This window comes from Bos taurus, unplaced genomic scaffold (assembly GCF_002263795.3).
Source record: "Bos taurus isolate L1 Dominette 01449 registration number 42190680 breed Hereford unplaced genomic scaffold, ARS-UCD2.0 Super-Scaffold_1723_ScbfJmS_2085, whole genome shotgun sequence".
NCBI lineage: Eukaryota > Metazoa > Chordata > Mammalia > Artiodactyla > Bovidae > Bos > Bos taurus.
Window position 1 is genome coordinate 3,066,278 of NW_020192292.1, and position 14,587 is coordinate 3,080,864.

A 14,587-nucleotide genomic window follows, 5' to 3' on the forward strand; every position below is an offset into this window, starting at 1 on the left:
TCTCATTTTATAGTTGCTTTAGGTATAGGGTTAGGTTATTTATTTGACTTTTTTCTTGTTTCTTGAGGTATGCCTGTATTGCTTTGAACCTTCCCCTTAGCACTGATTTTACAGTGTCCCATAGATTTTGGGTTGTTGTGTTTTCATTTTCATTCATTTCTATGCATATTTTGATTCCTTTTTTGATTTCTTCTTTGATTTGTTGGTTATTCAGCAGCGTGTTGTTCAGCCTGCATATGTTGGAATTTTTAATAGTTTTTCTCCTGTAATTGAGATCTAATGCATTGTGGTCAGAAAAGATGCTTGGGATGATTTCAATTTTTTTTTGAATTTACTAAGGCTAGATTTATGGCCTAGGATGTGGTCTATCCTGGAGAAGGTTCCGTGTGTGCTTGAGAAAAAGGTGAAATTCATTGTTTTGGGATGAAATGTCCTATAAATATCAATTAGGTCTAACTGGTCTGTTGTATCACTTAAAGTTTGTGTTTCCTTGTTAAGTTTCTGTTTAGTTGATCTATCCATAGGTGTGCACGGGGTATTACAGTCTCCCACTATTATTGTGTTATTGTTAATTTCCCCTTTCATACTTGTTAACATTTGTCTTACATATTGCAGTGCTCCTATGTTGGTTGCATATATATTTATAATTGTTGTATCTTCTTCTTGGATTGATCCTTCAATCATTATATAATGTCCTTCTTTGTCTCTTTTCACAGCCTTTGTTTTAAAGTCTATTTTATCTCTTATGAATATTGCTACTTCTGCTTTCTTTTTGTCTCTATTCACGTGGAATATCTTTTTCCAGCCCTTCACTTTCAGTCTGTATGTGTCCCTTGTTTTGAGGTGGGTTTCTTGTAGACAACATATATAGGGGTCTTGTTTTTGTATCCATTCAGCCAATCTTTGTCTTTTGGTTGGGGCATTCAACCCATTTACATTTAAGGTAATTATTGATAAGTATGATCCCATTGCCATTTACTTTATTGTTTTGTGTTCGAGTTTATATCCCTTTTTGTGTTTCCTGTCTAGAGAAGATCCTTTAGCATTTGTTGGAGAGCTTGTTTGGTGGTGCTGAATTCTCTCAGCTTGTGCTTGTCTGTAAAGCTTTTGATTTCTCCTTCATATTTGAGTGAGATCCTTGCTGGGTACAGTAATCTGGGCTGTAGGTTATTTTATTTCATCACTTTAAGTATGTCCTGCCATTCCCTCCTGGCCTGAAGAGTTTTTATTGAAAGATCAACTGTTATCCTTATGGGAATCCCCTTGTGTGTTATTTGTTGTTTTTCCCTTGCTGCTTTTAATATTTGTTCTTTGTGCTTGATCTTTGTTAATTTGATTAATATGTGTCTTGGGGTGTTTCACCTTGGGTTTATCCTGTTTAGGACTCTCTGGGTTTCTTGGACTTGGGTGATCATTTCCTTCCCCATTTTAGGGAAGTTTTCAACTATTATCTCCTCAAATATTTTCTCATGGTCTTTCTTTTTTTCTTCCTCTTCTGGGAGTCCTATGATTTGAATGTTGGGGCATTGAACACTGTCCCAGAGGTCTATGAGATTGTCCTCATTTCTTTTAATTCATTTTTCTTTATTCCTCTCTGATTCATTTATTTCTACCATTCTATCTTCTCCCTCACTAATCCTACCTTTGCCTCCATTATTCTACTATTTGTTCTCTCCAGAGTGTTTTTGATCTCATTTATTGCATTATTCATTATTTTTTTCATTTTAAATTTAACTTTTATTTTTTTTTAATTTTTTAAATTAATTTTATTTTATTTTTAAACTTTACATAATTGTATTAGTTTTGCCAAATATCAAAATGAATCCACCACAGGTATACATGTGTATATTGACTTTTTAAAATTTCTTCTAGGTCCTTGTTAAACCTTTCTTGCATCTTCTCAATCCTTGTCTCTAAGGTATTTATCTGTGATTCCATTTTGTTTTCAAGATTTTGGATTTTTCTCTATCATTATTTGGAATTCTTTATCAGGTAGATTCTTTATCTCTTCCTCTTTTGTTTGGTTTGGTGGGCATTTATCCTGTTCATTTACCTGCTGGGTATTTCTCTGTCTCTTCCTCTTGTTTATATTGCTGTGGAGTTTCCTCTCCCAAAAGGGGAGAGAGGAGTCAAGCCAGTAATCTCACTCCCAAGTAAAAATGGGTGGGGTTGTACAGGTGGTTTGTCAAGGTTTCCTGGTTAGGGAAGCTTGAGTCAGTGTTCTGGTGGGTGAGCTGGATTTCTTCTCTCTGGAGTGCAATGAAGTGTCCAGTAATGAGTTATGAGATGTCAGTGGGTTTGGATTGACTTTGGGCAGCCTGTATATTGAAGCTCCGGGCTGTGTTCCTGTGTTGCTGGAGAATTTGTGTGGTATGTCTTGCTCTGGAACTTGTTGGCCCTTGGGTGGTGCTTGGTTTCAGTGTAGGTATGGAGGCGTTTGATGAGCTCCTGTCGATTAATGTTCCCTAGAGTCAGGAGTTCTCTGGTGTTCTCAGGATTGGGACTTAAGCCTCCTGCTTCTGGTTTTCAGTCTTATTTTTGCAGTAGCCTCAAGACTTCTCCATCTATACAGCACAGTTTTTCCACAGTGAGGGACACCCAGAGAGGTTCACAGAGTTACATTTAGAAGAGAAGCGGGAGGAGGGAGATAGAGGTGACCTGAATGAGATGAGGTGGAATTAAAAGAGGAGAGAGCAAGCTAGCCAGTAATCACTTCCTTATGTGTGCTCCACAGTCTGGACCACTCAGAGATGTTCACAGAGTTATACAGAGAAGAGAAGAGGAAGGAGACAGAGGTGGCCAGGAGGATAAAGGGGAAATCAAAAGGAGCAAGACAGATCCAGCCAGTCATCAGTTCCCTAAGTGTTCTCCACTGTCCGGAACACACAAAGAGATTCACAGAGTTGGGTAGAGAAGAGAAGGGGGAGGGAGGAGATAGAGGCGACCTGGTGAAAAAAAAGGAGAGTCCAAAAGGGGAGAGAGGAGTCAAGCCAGTAATCTCACTCCTATGTAAAAATGGGTACTGAAGATTGGTTTCTTAAAGGTACAAAATTGATAACAAATACCAAAAAGCACAGATTAAAAATCTAGAGTAGGGGTTGGATTTTCAATAATACAATATTAAAGAAAAAAAAGTCACAAAAATGATAAAGTATATATATATATATATATATATATATATATATATATAAAGTTTGCTTTAAAAAATAGGGGCTCTCTCTCTTTTTTTTCCAAAGTAATAGTAGGCAATAAAAATGAAAATTAAAGGAATAATAGAGGACTTAAAATTAATTTTTTTAAAATAAAGAATAATAGTAAAAGTAGTAAAAATGTATCTAGGACTTTCTCTCATGTTGTTGTGGGCAGTGTGGGGTTAGTTCATTTTCGGATAGTTCCTTGATCCAGCTTATATTTCTAAAGATCTATAGGTCCCTTCCTATGTAGTCGGTACTAACTACAGGGTTTTAATCTATTGCACCTGTCACTTCCAAGGAGGTTCCCTCTTAGCTTCTTCTGTTTGCTCATCTCTTCAGTGTCTAATTTCCGCCCTGACACAAGGGGGCGGTGGTGGACATTTTTTTAGGCTCACTTGTTCAGTTGTGCTGTGGGGAGGGAGAGACACTGCAAACAAATAACACTGGCGTGTGTTCACAGTGTCTCGGCCACACTGGGTTTGCCCCTGCTCACGGAGTCTGTGCTTTCCCTGTCAACACTGATTAGGCTCTAAGTTGCTTGCTGGGAACTGTCTGAGGCTGGCCCTGGGTTGTATGCACCTCCCAGGTCTAAGCCACTCAGGTTCAGGTACTCAGGTAGTCCTCAGAGGCACAGACTCGGTTGGGCCTGCGTTTTGTGCCCTTCCCAGGTCCGAGCAGCTCAGGTGACCAGCTGTTTGGCAAGAGTGATTGCTGTGACTTATCGCCTTCCCCATCCTTGCCACTTGGTTTTCTGGGTGTACAACCGGTGCACCTTCTCAGGTGGATGATCACCATCTAGAATCCCAAGAGGTCTTAGTTAGCAATGAAGCCTGCTTGCAGTTTGGTAGATAATGCCTCTCTGGCGCCACGATCGCCCCCTTCTGGCTCTGGCTGCCTGTCACCGGAGGGGATGCTCTGCAGCAGGCTAGCTCTGCTCAGTCCTTTGTTCTGTGAGCAGGCCTGGCAGTGTCTTAGGTTAGGGCTTTTCAGGTGATAGCTACCCCACAGTCTGGTTTGCTATCCCAAGTTAGTTCCTTCAGATTGCCCTCGGGGCATTCAGGCCCAGTCCTTACTCTAAGCAGTGCAGCCTGCGCCTCCCTGCCCAGCCCCTGCTTGCTAGTGGCAGATGCAGTTATCTGCACTGCTTCTCTGCTGGGGGAGTTACCATTGGGCGTGTGATCTGTGGGTTTTAATTATTTATTTATTTTTCCTCCCAGTTACGTTGCCCTATGTGGTTCCAAGGCTTGCCACAGACTAGGCAGTGAGAGTGTTTCCTGGTATTTGGAAACTTCTTTCTTTTTAAGACTCCCTTCCCGGGACAGAGCTCCATCCCTACCTCTTTTGTCTCTCTTTTTGTCTTTTATATTTTTTCCTACCTCCTTTCGAAGACAATGGGCTGCTTTTCTGGGTGCCTGATGTCCTCTGCCAGCATTCAGAAGTTGTTTTGTGGAATTTACTCAGCATTCAAATGTTCTTTTGATGAGTTTGTGGGGGAGAAAGTGATCTCCCCGTCCTATTCCTCTGCCATCTTAGGACCGCCAGTAAACGCTTTTTATAAATAAATAGAAAACAGAATCCAAAAGACAGAACAATCTGCTAAATGTTGCATGTCAAACCAGTGGTATGCCTAAAAACTGAAACCAAGTATTTTGACTCAGATACATTTTCTTTTTTCTCAATATACCCTATGATTTCTCAGAAGACCACATGTGGCTGCAATAATTTCATTTGAATGATGACTAGCGTTTCCCAAAAGGAATGAGCAATGAATTAATAAGTCAAAGTGGTTGAAAAATTGGAGATATCTTTATTAATTTGAAAATGATTAAAATGATTTTTGAATTTCATTGAACACAAATTGACTATTATAATTCTTTTTTGAAATATTAATATCTTTGCATTTGAACTGGCTACATTGCTGAATCTATTCCTATTAAAATTAATGTTAAACTGCACCCCCCTTCAAAAGGATGGTATAAAAATACTAGAACCAAAAGGCCAAACCATTTTATGATATGCACAATTTGTATCATATAAATATGTTACATGTATAATTTGTAACCAAAATCATCCAATTTTTAGTGTTTCCAGTGAGAGCTATTGTTGTTGTTCAGTCCCTAAGTCCTGTCTGACTCTTTGTGACCCCTTGTACTGTAACATTCAGGGCTCCTGTGTCCTCCACTACATCTTAGCACTTACTCAAATTCATGTTCATTGAGTCGGTGATGCTATCTAACCACTTTGCTTTCAGTCTTTCCCAGCATCAAGGTCTTTTCCAATGAGTTAGCTCTCACCACAGGTGGCCTAAGTATTGGAACTTTAGCTTCAGCATCAGTCTTTCCAATGAATAGTCAGTGCTGACTTCCTTTAGATCTGACTGGTTTGATCTACGTGCAGTCCAGGGGACTCGCAAGAGTCTTCTCCAGCACCGCAGTTCTAAACCACTCATTATGGTACTCAGCCTTCTTTATGGTCCAACTCTCACATTCATACATGACTACTGGAAAAATCACAGCTTTGACTATACAGATCTTTGTTGGCAAAGTTGTATCACTGTTTTGTAATAGACTCTCTAGGTTTGTCATAGCTTTCCTTCAAGGAGCAAGCATCTTCTTATTTCATGGCTTCAGTCGCTGTCCTCATTGATTTTGGAATCCAAGAAAATAAAATATGTCACTGCTTTCACTTTCCCCCACTTCTATTTGCCATGAAGTGATGGGACCAGATACCATGATCTTAGTCTTTGAATCCACATGTTTTTTTTTTTTGGGGGGGGGGGTGGCAGGCTTTTTTATCTTTATTTTTTAAATTAATTTATTTATTTTACTTGGAGGCTAATTACTTTACAATATTGTAGTGGTTTTTGCCATACATGCTATCCTGAAACCCCTCCAACCTCCCTTCCATCCCATCCCTCAGGGTCATCCCAATGCACCTCCCCTGAGCACCCTGTCACATGCATCAAACCTGGAGTAGCAATCTGTATCACATATGATAATATACGTGTTTCAATGCTATTCTCTCAAATCATCCTACCCTCGCCTTCTCCCATGGATTCCAAAAGACTGTTCTATACATCTGTGTCTCTTTTGCTTTCTCGCATATAGGGTCATCATTGCCATCTTTCTAAATTCCATATATATGTGTTAGTGTACTGTATTGGTGTTTTTCTTTCTGACTTCCTTCACTCTGTATAATAGGCTCCAGTTTCATCCACCTCATTAGAACTGATTCAAACGTATTCTTTTTAATGGATGAGTAATATTCCATTGTGTATATATACAACAGTTTTCTTATCCTTTAGTCAGCTGACAGACTTCTAGGTTGCTTCCATGTCCTGGCTATTATAAACAGTGCTGCAATGAACATTGGGGTACACGTGTTTCTTTCAATTCTGGTTTCCTCGGTGTGTATGCCCAGCATTGGGATTCCTGGGTCATATGGCAGTTCTATTTTCAGTTTTTTAAGGAGTCTCCACACTATTCTCTGTAGTGGCTGTACTAGTGTGCATTCCCACCAACAAAGGGAACCCTTTTCTCCACACCCTCTCCAGCATTTATTGTTTGTAGACTTTTGGATAACAGCCATTCTGACTAGCGTGAGATGGTACCACACGGTGGTTTGGATTTGCATTTCTCTGATAATGAGTGATGTTGAGCATCTTTTCATGTGTTTGTTAGCCATCTGTATGTCTTCTTTGGAGAAATGTCTGTTTAGTTCTTTGGCCCGTTTTTTGAATTGGTCATTTCTTTTTCTGGAATTGAGCTGTAGGAGCTGCTTTTATATTTTTGAGATTATTACTTTGTCAGCTGCTTTGTTTGCTATTATTTTCTCCCATTCTGAAGGTTGTCTTTTCACCTTGCTTATACTTTCCTTTGTTGTGCAAAAGCTTTTGAATTTAATTTGGTCCTATTCATTTATTTTTGCTATTTTGCTATATAATTTGGTCCTATTCATTTATTTCCATTACTCTGGGAGGTGGGTCATGGAGTATCCTGCTGTGATTTATGTCAGAGAGGGTTTTGCCTATGTTTTCCTCTAGGAGTTTTATAGTTTCTGGTCTTATGTTTAGATCTTTAATCCATTTTGAATGTATTTTGTGTATGGTGTTAGACAGTGTTCTAGTTTCATTCTTTTACAAGTGGTTGACCAGTTTTCCCAGCACCTCTTGTTAAAGAGATTGTCTTTTCTCCATTGTATATTCTTGCCTCCTTTGTCAAATATAAGGTGTTCATAGGTGGTTGGATTTATCTCTGGGCTTTCTACTTTGTTCCATTGATCTATATTTCTGCCTTTGTGCCAGTACCATACTGTCTTGATGACTGTAGCTTTGTAGTAGAGCCTGAAGTCAGGCAGGTTGATTCCTCCAGTTCCATTCTTCTTTTGCAAGGTTGCTTTGGCTATTCTAGGTTTTCTGTATTTCCATACAAACTGTGAAACTATTTGTTCTAGTTCTGTGAAAAATACCATTGGTAGCTTGATAGGGATTGCATTGAATCTATAGATTGCTTTGTGTTGTGTACTCATTTTCACTATATTGTTTATTCTGATCCATGAACATGGTATATTTCTCCATCTATTTGTGTGATCTTTGATTTCTTTCATCAGTGTTTTACAGTTTTCTATGTATCGGTCTTTTCTTGGATCATCAAAAAAGCAAGAGAGTTCCAGAAAAACATCTATTTCTGCTTTATTGACTATGCTGAAGCCTTTGACTGTGTGGATCACAATAAACTGTGGAAAATTCTGAAAGAGACAGGAATACCAGACCACTTGACCTGCCTCTTGAGAAATTTGTATGCAGGTCAGGAAGCAACAGTTAGAAGTGGACATGGAACAACAACCTGGTTCCAAATAGGAAAAGGAGTATGTCAAGGCTGTATATTGTCCCCCAGCTCATTTAACTTCTATGTAGAGTACATCATGAGAAATGCTGGGCTAGAAGAAGCACAAGCTGGAAACAAGATTGCCCAGAGAAATATCACTAACCTCAGATATGCAGATGACACCACCCTTATGGCAGAAAGTGAAGAGGAACTAAAAAGGCTCTTGATGAAAGTGAAAGAGGAGAGTGAAAAAGTTGGCTTAAAACTCAACATTCAGAAAACTATGATCATGGCATCTGGTCCCAGCACTTCATGGGAAATAGATGGGGAAACAGTGGAAACAGTGTCAGACTTTATTTTTTGGGCTCCAAAACCACTGCAGATGGTGACTGCAGCCATGAAATTAAAAGACACTTACTCCTTGGAAGAAAAGCTATGACAAACCTAGACAGTGTATTAAAAGGAAGAGACATTACTTTACCGACAAAGGTCCATATGTCAAAGATAAGTTTTCCCAATAGCCATGTATGGATGGGAGAGTTGGACCATAAAGAAAGCTGAGCACTGAAGAATTGATTCTTTTGAACTGTGGTGTTGGGGAAGACTCTCGAGAGTCCCTTGGACTGCAAGGAAATCAATGCAATCAATCCTAGAGGAAATCAGTCCTGAATATTCATTGGAAGGACTAATGCTGAAGCTCCAATACTTTGGCCATCTGAGGCAAAGAACTGACTCATTGGAAAAGACCCTGATGCAGGGAAAGATTGAAGGCCAGAGGAGAAGTGGACGACAAAGGATGAGATGGTTGGATGGCATCACCAACTTGATGGGCTTGAATTTTAGGCAAGCTCTGGGAGTTGGTGATGGACAGTGAAGCCTGATGTGCTGCAGCCAATGGGGTTTCAGAGAGTCAGAAATGACTGAGCCATTGAACGGAACTGATTGCAATAGGGAAAATGTTTTGAGCACAGATCCTCACATGTCTCAAAATAGAACAGAAAAATATGTTTCTTTTACATGGAAGGATAACCAGGGCAAGCAGGAACTCTGTGTGTGTGTGTGTGTGTGTGTGTGTGTGTGTGTGTGTGTGTGTGTGTGTGTGTGTGATGGGACAAGTGATGGGAATGGATGAGCAGACAGTATGATGGAGCAGTTTAACAGGAAATCTTTCCCTCTGTAGTGAGATGATTCTCAGAATGAGCTGTTAAGGGAGACAGAAATTTCTGAATCTTAGTGCTTGCCCAAGATTGGGGAAAAGCTGAAGTTCAGAAAAAAGAAGCTTGGCTAAAGTTTAGCCAAGCCTAGTCAGCGGGTATTTTATGGATAATTCTGAGCACTTGGCCAGTCTCTGCCATTGTTTAAGAGAGGCAAAGTCTGTCCTTAGATAATACCGTTGTTATTCAAATTGCAAGTCCATGTGCCTGACGCAGACTGAGGCCCATCAAAACTTAGCCTTAAAGTTTGGAACAGAGAAAGGTTTATTAAAGATTCATCCAGGGAGATGGGTGGTTCATGCCCTAAGAACCCAAAGTTACTTAAAGTTTTCAGTAAGTGCATTTAAAATCAAATGTTAGAGAGAGTCATGGTAAGTTGCTGCAGACTTCTTGGTGTCATACCCTTTGTGCTTAAGGTTAGGTCATGGTCAGGTAATGATGTTCCTATAAATCTCTACTAGATGAATGTTATTCTCTGTCCTGACAAGAAAGAGCAGTCTCAAGGCACAGCTTTCACCCTGCAGTGTCCCAGTCCTGGTTAAGGGGAAGCAGATCTCAGCCAGCAGGTCCTTCAGTGCCAGGTTCCCACACTCTGCCCAGCTGTCATCCCTGACGAAGACAGGCATCCAACATAATAGGTCCTCAGTGTCCGTCCTCAGGGCATCCAAATGGGGAGACCAGTTCTCACAAACTGAGACCCAGGAAGAAAACCACTGCTAGTAGGTCGCAGCAACAGGGATACAGGAGAGGTACACTGCTTCTCAAGGCCTTGGCCAAGGCTAGTGGAGGGCCTTAGTGAGGGCTATGGAGTGCTACAACATTTAGTCCCCAGTGTATTCCCTGGGCCCTCCAGCTCACCCACTGGCCCAAGTCTGCGTGAGCTCCAGGGCCTCCAGAAGAAGGCCCGAAGTCTGCCTCTTATTCTGTCTCCTTCCTGATGACCTAGCACACCCACCCTGGACTTAATCACATTCGCAATGGCCCCCTCATTGATAGTAAGTAACCTGTGGGCAGGGCCCACTGTGGTGCTGACCATCAGCTAAGCAGGACAACTAAGGGTCACTCATTGACAGTTGGCTGCTTGTGAATGTGGCCCTCTGAGGCACCAAGCAATGTTTGAGCACACCTGTTGCCTAGGGGCAGGGTGGGTTGAAATGAAGCACACCATTGGCTACCTGTTAAGGGCTGTGCTCATCCTGCTCTGTTACACTGTAAAGAGAATAAGAATCCCTGTGAATTTAAGGTTTGTCAAAGTAGTTTTCAGGGTGGGCTGGACTTCACATTCTGGTTGGCTTTGAACTACTTACACGATATGCTGAGCACGTGATCAAGTGGCAGCTGTTGGAGGGGCATAGAGATGACAGCACTGGTGACAGGTATGCCTGGGAATATAATGAAAAGTATGATATGCAAAAGTTAAATAATTATGTGAAATCAAAATCTGAGGTTGGAAATGAGTCAATCACAAAGATTCCAGCACACTGGACCCAAAGTGTCCTTATGTAACAGAGCACAGCCCTTAGCAGGTAGCCATTGCTGTGCCTTATTACTCTGCATCCTGTTACTAGGCAACAGGAGTAGCTCAGCCATTGGTCCGTGCCTCACTGGCCCCACCCACAAGCAGCCAACTATCACTGAGCTACCTATAGGTACTTGTCCTGCTCAGCTATTGGTCAGCACTGCAATGGGCCCTACCTACTGATAACTGTCAAGGAGGGATAACTGGGGAAGTGATTTAGTCAAGACTCAGTCGTACACTGGTGAACTGACTTTTGACTTTGAGCACCTTCCTTAAAAAAAAAAAATAATAATAATAATAAACAGGAATGTATTTCCGGTAGATGGGGCAAGTTGAGTTTCCTTGCTCAATATGAGAGTTGAAGTATCCCAAAAAAATTTAGTGGAGGAGACATTTAAAACTGTCTTTGTTCTGATTTGTAATCTTATGTAGACTGTGTATTAAACTTTGGGCAACAGACTGAGCATTCACCAAGTCTGGGGGTCGTTAAAGCTCATCGCAGTAGATAAAACACCCAACGTGTTCTTTATTACCTTTTTCCACCTTAAGTGCTTGCGCTTAAGTTCCTTAAGGGCCTCAGGAACCCCCAAGAGGCAGAAGGTGGTCTAGAGATGAAGGGATTACTCTGAAAGGCTGAAGTGGGACAGAAAGGGTTTGGCAGATCTTTATAGAGGGATGAAGGAGGCAGGAGTGTTGAAGTGGCACATATAAGTCAAAGGATAAAGGGAACTGAAAGGAAGTTTGAAGCTCATGAGGAGAAACACCGTGCCCCTGAATCACCACTCCCCAGAATCAGACACACAGAGGTGTCAGCAGTGGAAAAGTTATAGAATGGTCTCCCTCGGCATCCACTCGCCCATGTTGATGGGCACAGTGGTACATTGTGATGTCTAAGCCCCCCAAGATGCTATTGGCTGGGGTGGTGCCTCACTGACCAATCAGATTGAAGGGTGTGGCTCCTCATTGTCCTGAAAGGGTATAAATAGAGAGCTCAGAGGCAGAGGTTCTAGGTTAGGCCACTTCTTGGCATCATCATGACTAAGGTAACCAGGAAGCCACGGCAGTCCAGAAGAGTTCCAATGCGGTTTGCTTCCAGGATGAACGGAAAAAAGAAGACCCTTTGTCAACGGAGGTACAGAGGCAGTGTGAAAGTAAGATGATTCCAACTGAGCTGCCCATGTTCTCCACTGACTTTGCTGCCCAAAACCTCTACACAGCCCTTGCCTGGCACAAAAGCCCTCATTGGCCCACATCCCTTTTTCATGAAATCTCCCTTCCAACGCCGCTTTTTTCTTTCCTAAAAACTAATACCCTTGTCGTGTCTTTCCAGGCACGAAATATGACCATGAGGGTCAGAAGACCTCTACAAGGAACCTTGAGAAAGAAAATCCGATCACATGCCACTCAGTCGAAGAAGGTGAAGAAAACAAGAACACCAAACTGTTTTTTCCGTTCCTGTGCACGTAAGAAACTGAATCAAAGCCGTAAAAGGTCCCAATGTATGAGGCGGAATCAAAGAAGGAGGCAGAATCCAAAGAGAAGGTAAGCCCAGCCGCCCCAGAATACGAGACCCTGGAGCAGTCCAACCTGGGCAGCCAGTAACTGAATCGAAAAGGTCAGACAGTTTAGAACTGGGTCTCCAGAGGTCTGCTTTGTTAGAAATGGCCAACCAAGAAAAGACTCTCACACTAACATCATCAAGTGATGGCTGCAATTACAATAAACATCAAATGGTAAAAAGATGATATTTGTGTGTGTGTGTGAATTTTCTGATGGAAGGGAGGGAACGAAGAGAAGAGGTGGGCACTGGAGATGGGAGGGATATGGGGTCCCGAGAGGTTGGGGAACAGACCCTCGGGTCCCCAGTTAGCCAGAGAGTAGAGGTCTGGATTGGGTCAGGAGTCTGCACTGAAGATGGATAACCCTGCTTAACACTTGATTTCAAGGGCAAGGAGGAGTGGTATGGTGTTACTGCCTTTGTTTGGGGTGTGGAATGACAGTAGGGTCTAGATTGCCAGACCCAGAGAGGAAGAGGTTGTCACATGGGGGTGGTGAGTGTGAAACTCCCCCTGAGAAAGGTGGGCAGAAATCACCTCCTGGCCACCTACCTCATAAAAGGGATTGTTGCATCACTCGCCTATGCTGTCAGCTAAAGGTGCTCAGAAGGCACAAAGTGCTCATACATCTAAAACCCACAAATACCACTCCCAGGGAGTAAAATAATGTTTGGAGGGAACAAACCAAATAATGATTAGGACACCTTTCTGCTAAGGAAAATTAGGGAGCAGTGTATTCCCAAAGGAAGAGCAGTGGTGGTGGCCCAATCCCAGTGCAAATTACAAACAGGATCACCACCCACAGAGAATTTTTTTTTTTTTTCCGGGGGGCCCTATGCCGCTTGTGGAAGCATGGTTCCCTGAACAGCGATTGAACCCGTGCCCTTCTAGTGAAAGCACGGAGTCCTAACCACTGGACGGTCATGGAAGTCTGTACAGAGAATTTTTCCATAAGTACTAACATAAGACTGAGTAAAAGCTGGTCTTGTAAGTATCACCATACCCTAGGATTTCCAAAATAACTAGCAGTCCGAAAAACATTCTTCCCCAATAAAGTCTTTGGTTAGTCCAAATTCATTACAAGTTTCTCATGGGTTTAAAAGAAAGAGTATGAAATATTTTAAATTTTGGTGTTACCCTTCATTTTGAAATGTTTTAAAAGGTCCCAAGGAATAGTCAATCAAATATGGGAGATACATAAGGCAGTCTCTGACCATAAGTATCCTGCGTGCCTTCACAAAACTTTGAGAAACAACTAAAACACAGAGTTTCCGCCGTGGGCATCAAAAGAGTTGAGTTCAAATTTTAACTCAGTGATATGTTATCTTTATCTGGGACTGCAGCTCCCTAATGTAAATCTTCTGCACGTCACTTCTGGGAGACCCCACTGATGATCCCAGTCAGTCACTGAATGTGATTTAAAATCAATCAAAGTGAAAGACCCCCTGGGTGTGCTGTCCTTTCTTTCTTTTTTCTTTTTTAAGTTGTTTTTTCTAAATTCATTTATTTTGATTTGAGGCCAATTACGTTACAATATCGTAGTGGTTTTTGCCATACATTGACATGAATCAGCCATGGGTGTCCATGGGTTCCCATCCTGAACCCCCCCTCCCACCTCCCTCCCCATCCCATCCCTCAGGATCATCCCAGTGCACCAGCCCTGATCACCTATTCTCATGCATCATAATGAACTGGGGATCTGTTTCACATATAATAATATACATGTTTCAATGCTATTCTCTCAAATCATCCTACCCTCGCCTTCTCGCATGGAGTCCAAAAGACTGTTCTATACATCTGTGTCTCTTTTGCTTTCTCGCATATAGGGTCATCATTGCCATCTTTCTAAATTCCATATATATGCATTAGTATACTGTATTGGTGTTTTTCGTTCTGACTTTACTCTGTATAATAGGCCCTAGTTTCATCCACCTCATTAGATCTGATTCAAATGCATTCTTTTTAATAGCTGAGTAATATTCCATTGAACAACAGACTGGTTCCAAATAGGAAAAGGAGTTAGTCAAGGCTGTATATTGTCACCCTGTTTATTTAACTTATATGCAGAGTACATCATGAGAAACGCTGGACTGGAAGAAACACAAGCTGGAATCAAGATTGCCAGGAGAAATATCAATAACCTCAGATATGCAGATGACACCACCCTTATGGCAGAAAGTGAAGAGGAACTGAAAAGCCTCTTGATGAAAGTGAAAGTGGAGAGTGAAAAAGTTGGCTTAAAGCTCAACATTCAGAAAACAAAAATTATGGCATCTGG

The 14,587-nt window shown here is 41.6% G+C and overlaps 1 protein-coding gene across 1 annotated transcript; it reads left to right on the forward strand.

The window, feature by feature from the left end:
* Nucleotides 1-10,667: 10,667 nt before the first annotated feature.
* Nucleotides 10,668-12,498, forward strand: LOC112445829 (spermatid nuclear transition protein 3-like). Its single transcript, XM_024989347.2, has 2 exons — nt 10,668-11,904; nt 12,084-12,498. Exons 1-2 carry the CDS (start codon nt 11,788-11,790, stop codon nt 12,297-12,299), a joined length of 333 nt encoding a protein of 110 aa, XP_024845115.1. The 5' UTR covers nt 10,668-11,787; the 3' UTR covers nt 12,300-12,498.
* Nucleotides 12,499-14,587: the final 2,089 nt, after the last annotated feature.